Here is a 6956-nt window from a genome sequence, read left to right as displayed (position 1 = left end):
GGTGGGGAGATCAGAGAAGGAACATGAGGGATGCCTGACGTACTAGGTAAAGGCTCCTTTGGTACTCTCCAAGGAGGATAGTCTATTGCAGCCGCAATATCAAGTAATGAATTGACTTCGCCAATATAATGCTCAATATCAAAGTCCTCAAAGTCAAAGTGAGATAGACAAGCCTCCAATGGATCTTTAATCAAAAGGTGGGGGAGTGTGTCTTTAACAGTTTCTTCAATCATGTCCAATAAGAAACACTCATTAATATCTGATGGATGCTGAAAAGCCTTGAAAATGTTCAGCTTTACCTTCATGTTCCCAAAGGTTATCTCCATTTCTCCTGTCCTGCAATTTATGCAAGCGTTAGCCGTAGCTAAGAAAGTGCATCAGAGGATGACTGGGATAAACCTTGCGAGGTCTGGGACAGGTTCTGTATCAAGAACAATGAAATCTACTGGGAAGTAGAACCTGTCCACTCTAATGATTACATCTTCAATTATACCACGAGGTTTCTTTACAGATCTGTCTGCAAGTTGCAAGATAACCGTCGTGGGCTTCAACTCTCCGAGTCCTAATTGCTCATAGACCGAGTAAGGTAACAAATTAACACCTGCACCTAAATCAAGGAGTGCCTTGTCAATGGTATGGCCTCCAATAATACAAGAAATAGTGGGAGCACCCAGATCCTTAACTTTAGGGGCTACAACATGTTGTATCAAAGAACTTATTTGCTCGGTCAAAATAATTTTTTCTGGACTACGCTTCCTCATCTTACGCTTTTGAGTACACAAATCTTTTAGAAACTTAGCATAATATGGGATCTGTCGGATAGCATCAAGAAATGGTATATTAACTTGTACCTTTTTAAAAACATCCATCATTTCTTGATATCTTTCTCCTTGCTTCACAGCACTAGGAGGCTCCTTGAGACGTTCAGGGAATGGAGCTCTAGGCTCATAAGGTATCTCTGGAGTGGTTTTGAACTTATCTTTTGGATTCTCAAGGAGTATCTTTGGATTTGATCGGGATTCACCTTCTTTAGTGTCTTTCTGCCTAACCTGATTATCGACTGTCCTTCCACTCCTTAAGGTTGTAACCGCTTGGACTTGCTCATGGGTGGTGCTGCCGGAAGCACTCCCATCGACCATGTATTGTCCCTTAGGGTTGGCTATTGGTTGGGAGGGAAGTTTCCCTTCTTTTCTCTGATTAAACGCATTTGCCAGCTGTCCAACTTGACCTTCTAACTTGGCAATCGATTGGGAATGAGAATTCAGCAATTGAGTATTTGCTTCCAAGTTACCAAGTGCAGTTAAAACCTTATCCTCAAAAGCAGAATTTCTTGGAGGAACAGCTGACTGGTACTGATACTGATGGGGCAGATAATTGGGATTATAGGATTGATTAGAAGGCAAAGGGTGTGCCTGATTATGCACTCCTATAGTTGGTCCCTGATTCCCTGGAGCTCGCCAAGAGAAATTCGGATGATTTCTCCATCCCGGGTTATACGAATGACAATATGGATCATTAACCGGTCTGGAGATGGTTGCATTTACTTGCTCATGAGGAACTTCAGAGAATTGTCCTATGACAGAGCAATCTTTCGCCTGATGCGATGGATTAGAGCAAAATGAGCAAACTTCCTGTGGAGGTGGAATGTGAGAAACAGTTGTAGGTGCAAAACCAGTAGCCATAATCTAATCTAATTTTCTTGATAAGGCATCTACCTTAGTAGTCACATCTAAGGAACGGCACGAAAGCACCACCTCATTGTATGGGCTGGCTGAAATCTCGAGCACTGGGACTCGAATGATGTGACTGATGACTTGAGGATCAACAGTGATGAGATGGCCTGCAACTGAGGACTGAAGCACCACTCCATGATCAACATTCTGAACCACCTCCATGTTGGCGTAGAACAGCTTGACTAATCTGGTGTATACCTGACAGGCACAGTGTGGAGGTATCCTCAGTTGTATGTCTGGATGATGTCAAGTATGTTGTCCAGCGGTGGCACCATGATATCAGCCCGAAGAACATTCCACTCAGCAATGACAGAGCGGTCCATAATTTTGGCCTGAATTGCAGCCCTATCTTCCACAAGCCTCTGACAGACCCTGCGGGGTGGACTGCCGGCAGACATGATTCTGCAAAAGATCCAACAAGAATTTTCTAAAGAAAAATATTCCAAAAATATTCTTGTTAGGATAACAAAAATTTGGCGGAATAACAGCAGTAAAAAGGACTTGTAAAAAAAAAAAAAATACAAAATAATATCACAACTAAGTCTAAGAAATTTCAACATGACAGATATATGCATCTCATATTCCAAAAATAAATAACATTCTAACAGTTTTTAAAAAAAACTAAAGAGATAAGGGCTGAAAAACAATACCTGGAATATGAGAAAAGTGCAAAAAGCCAAAAACTCACAAAACGAGAACTCACAAACAGCCAAAAGTGAGATTGAGTGGGGTATAGTGAGAATGCGGCGAGTAGGGGAATTTATAGCCTCTGTGGGGTCCCCGTCCGGACGGTGGATTGATGACGTCCGGAAGCTCGCTGCCTCGGAAAGGAGCAGACTGGTCGCGCGCGTCCGGACGATATAAAGAGACCATTCGGACGATGATGATAGCGCGCGTCCGGACTCGCATACACCTAATGCAGTAGTCGTACCTGTCACTCTAATGTGTAACCTAACACGAACACCTCCCAACCCGGTCTCCTACCTGAAGGGGTCTTCAATCGACTCCTTTACTTTAGGGCCAACTCTTAAGATAAACTTCAGATCAGCACAGCAATAGCACACACATTAATGGCTAGAGAAACTAACTAAGCACAATAACCTTACAATATAACTCTCTAAGCACTAACGAATTCAATACCGAATTCTTGCTGTTCTCAAGCCTAGGGACCTCTATTTATAGGATGCAGGTTCAACTGAGCGTTTGGCTTGATAAAACCTAGGCGCCGTATGGACGGTAGACATAAGGCGTCCGGATGGACAACTGTGCAATCGGCTTTCCAAAATTTTACTGAAATTCTTTCCTGATTTGAGACGCGTCCAGAAAATGTTGCCCTGGTCGTCCGGATGGTCATACTTCAGCTGCATGCAATTTCCATATTGAGGCTTTGCGCGTTCGGACCAAGGGAATAGTCGTCTAGATGATTGATTTGATGCACGTAATTTCCATATAAATAGCTCGCGCGTCTGAACCATGAAGACTGGCATCTAGACATCTGGATTTTGAATGCGCGACTTGCCTTATGGATGAGCGCATCCGAACGGGAATCCACATCGTTCGGACGGTTGCAGCGATCTTCCCATATCTGTGTTTTGGAAGGAAATCCCATAGCTGGTCGAACACTGAGTGTCGTCCAGACGTGTTGCTGAAACGTCCAGACGGATGCAAGCTAGAGAAGTTCGAAGCTTCTCGACATAGAGGAAGGTCAGGATGGAAAGTTCTCGTCCTCCGGACGGATGTTGTTTTGAATAGTTGGGCGTCCGGACGGTATATCACGATGTCCGGACGGCTGCAGGGGATCCAATTTTTCTGACTTGTAGATTGTGTAGAATCTTCTGGAAGCACTCTGAATAGAGGAACCCGGTTTAAAAGCATCATTACAAAGGAGTGATTTTGTCCAACAAATGAAGCCAAATACAAACTAACAAACTCCCCTTTTGGCAATTCTGGGACAAAAATCACTTGACCGGTTAAAAATACAATCCCAGTCCAAAAATAAAAATTACTCCCTCTTTTTGTCATAAATGGACAAAGGGTAAAACATAGTAATAGGAATCAAACACACCAAAAATTACTCCCCTTAAAGGTCTTAGAAGGACCAGGGTAAACAGAGTAATAAAGTCCACAAGTTTAAAACAAAAAGGACTGAATAAAAACATCAAGCTGAAATGAGGAAAGAAGAGCAGCATGATTAGGTCCTTCACCAGTATTTTAGCACACACATGTATCCCAATCTGAGAAATCAGTCAAAGAACAAGTCAGAATTATGCAAACATATAGTCTATAGACAAGTATGAGATAAGCAAAGATTTCCCTGCAAACATAATAATGAAAATAGCTTGCTCAACTCATGCAATGCGTTGTGTGTGAAGGCTTTTTCAAAAGGTATGACTTTCACTGATATGACACAAAGCAACCAGATTTTCTAGACAAGAGAGAAAATCAGTGAGAGATTAGTCAAAAGTAAACCTTATTAATTACTAGGGCCTAGCCACCCTCATTTGTTACACTCCCCCTAAGATGCAGCACCCAATTGTTTTACTTGTATCATGAAGGACAAGGTAAAATTTTACTTGCACCATGAAGGACAAGGTATATTGCAATTTCAGCACATAAGCAGTGAATATACGTACATAGCACAGAATTCATAAGAGTAACTGCTTGATTCTTTTTTATGCTGCAACCTAGAGAGTGCCAGAATTTTTAGGTTCTAGGTTTAACTAGCATCTTGGTCAATTTGACCATCTTGTAAAAAACCTCTCTCTTGTTTAGAGTACCCAGAAGCAAAAGGTTAGAGAGGAAAATACACACCTTTGGGGAGCCTAGGATAGTGCACGGAGTCATCTCATGAGAAAAGCAACTATCAATCATAAAAAAAAAATGAGCAGGAAAATCTTGCAAATGTCAGACTTATGTTCTCAACCACATGTAAGAATAATTAATCAAGGCACAATGAACTAATAAACCAGAAAATATACATGAGATAACTAACACAGCTTTTAAAGAATTGCCCTGCTACAAAACTCCCCCAAAAAAGTTATTTATTTATTTTTTTATTTTAACATCATGCTAGCAAAGGACAAGACTTAACAAAAAAATCTTATCCTAGCATGGAAAAGCATGTCTAGGACATGTCACAAACACCAATGGCTTTCCGAAGAGACCCAAATCTGCCACCATCTAGAGGTTTGGTAAGAATGCCAGCCAATTGGTTTTCAGTGGGAATCAAAGAGAGAGATACTACCTCGGATTCCACAAGATCATGCAAGAAGTGATGTCTTATGTCGATGTGCTTGGTCCGAGAGTGCTGAACGGGGTTCTTGAAAATATTTATAGCACTAGTATTATCATAGTTGATAATCATGGTACCTTGAGAGAATCAGTAGTCACCTAGCAGTGTTCATCCATAGTAATTGGGTACAACAGCTTCCCGCAACAATATATTTAGCCTCAGTAGTGGAGAGAGATATAGAGGCTTGTTTCTTACTCATCCAAGCCACGAGATTGTCTCCCACATAGAAGCATCCTCCCGAGGTGCTTTTTCTATTATCAGCATTTCCAGCCCAGTCTGCATCAGAGTATCCTGCAACAACAAGATTTGTTTCTCTGGAATACCATATGTCATAAAAGAGGAGTATCATTTACATACCTGATGATACGCTTGACTGTAGTGAAGTGAGATTCCATAGGATTTGCCTGAAAGCGAGCACAAACTCCCACATTGAAGGCAATGTCTGGTCGGCTGGCTGTAAGATATAAGAGACTCCCTATCATACTTGATGAGTGCCAAATATTGTATATGTAGACCCTTTAATCTGCATTTACTAAACCTTTAGTTTTGTTATTTTCTAATGTTTTTGGTTAGTTTTGGTATTTTAGTATTTTGCAGGTCATTGAGAAAAAACAATAGCTTTAAGGTGAAAAATGCAAAGTTTAAAAGAAAGCACACTTTGAGAAGACCTAGATGATGTGGTTATGTTCAACCAAATCAAGGAGATAACTAAATCGGAATTTCTCTAATTGGAGTCAAAATTGGATTAGATTAAATTTTAGATTCTATATATGTTACAGTATTTTGTCCATAACTTTCTGTTCAAGGATCTGATTAAGATGAATCAAGCGTCTTTGGAAATCTAACTCAATTTTGCACAAATTATTGTGAAATATAATTTTCCTAATTTGGAAGTCTTCTATGCCAAAAGTGCCCCGCAATATAAGAACACAAATCTAGACGAAGTTGGAATCATTTTCCTTCTTCGATTGAGTTTTCAGTCTCCTACTCTGTAATACCCCTGATTTTAGGATAGGACGCCTTAAATAGAATTTAACCCAAGGTGATCAATCGCTCGATCGACCACTTCTGCCGATCGATCGGCTTATTTCTCTATCATCGTTCGATGGACAATATCTATCGCTCGATCGACCTGTCAATTGAAAATCGCTCGATCGACTTTAAAATCGCTCGATCGACATTATTCTGATAATTGTATCTTTATGTGCCATTTGTTCCAAAACCTAAATATTTAGTAAATTGGTTGGAATAATAATATCTCTAATATTATTACGAGAATATTTTGTGAAATAATATCATTGATATATAATATTAATTTGAAATATTTATTGTACAAGATATTATTTTGATCTAATATTATTTAATATAATAATAGTATTAGTGTAATAATGTTATTCAAAAATTAACATTATTTATAAAACAAACTGAACTTAAAACGGGTTTAGAATTATACCTAATGAGTTATTAAAGGAAAAAGATTTTATATAAAGATACTCATGATTATTAATGATTAGTTTTATTAAAAAGTAACTCTAGTTAATTTAACTAGATAAAAACTAACCAAGAGTTAACTATATATATATATATATATATTAAAGATTAACTCAAGTTAACCTAACTAGATAAAAGTTAACCATAGGTTAACTAGATATTTTTAAGGTTAACTAAGGTTAGTCTAACTAAGGTAAATTTAACCATGAGTTAATCCGATATTTTACTTTTAACTCAGATTAATTTAACTGCAGTAAAAATTAACCATAGTTTATTACTTCTATAAATTAAATCCATCTCTTTCAACAAAATTTGCACCACTCAGTTTAATTCACTAAGTTTTCCTTCTTTTCTCTCTTTATTTCTTCTTCCTTTCTCCTTCTTCTCTTTACTCATTCCTTATCTTCTCCATCCGAGTCTCCGATAAGGAGATGATCGTT

General features: G+C 38.9%; 1 protein-coding gene across 1 annotated transcript; it reads right to left on the bottom strand.

The window, feature by feature from the left end:
• Positions 1-377: 377 nt before the first annotated feature.
• On the bottom strand, positions 378-1682 carry LOC133876171 (uncharacterized). The gene has a single exon (XM_062314455.1). It carries the CDS (start codon positions 1680-1682, stop codon positions 378-380), a length of 1305 nt encoding a protein of 434 aa, XP_062170439.1.
• Between the last annotated feature and the right edge of the window lie 5274 nt (positions 1683-6956).

Source organism: Alnus glutinosa, chromosome 8 (assembly GCF_958979055.1).
Source record: "Alnus glutinosa chromosome 8, dhAlnGlut1.1, whole genome shotgun sequence".
Lineage (NCBI taxonomy): Eukaryota > Viridiplantae > Streptophyta > Magnoliopsida > Fagales > Betulaceae > Alnus > Alnus glutinosa.
This window is presented reverse-complemented; position numbering and strand designations above follow the sequence as displayed.

Excerpts from the sequence above, each read along its gene's own strand:
- LOC133876171 (XM_062314455.1), bottom strand. The coding sequence starts at position 1,682 with ATGGCTACTGGTTTTGCACCTACAACTGTTTCTCACATTCCACCTCCA.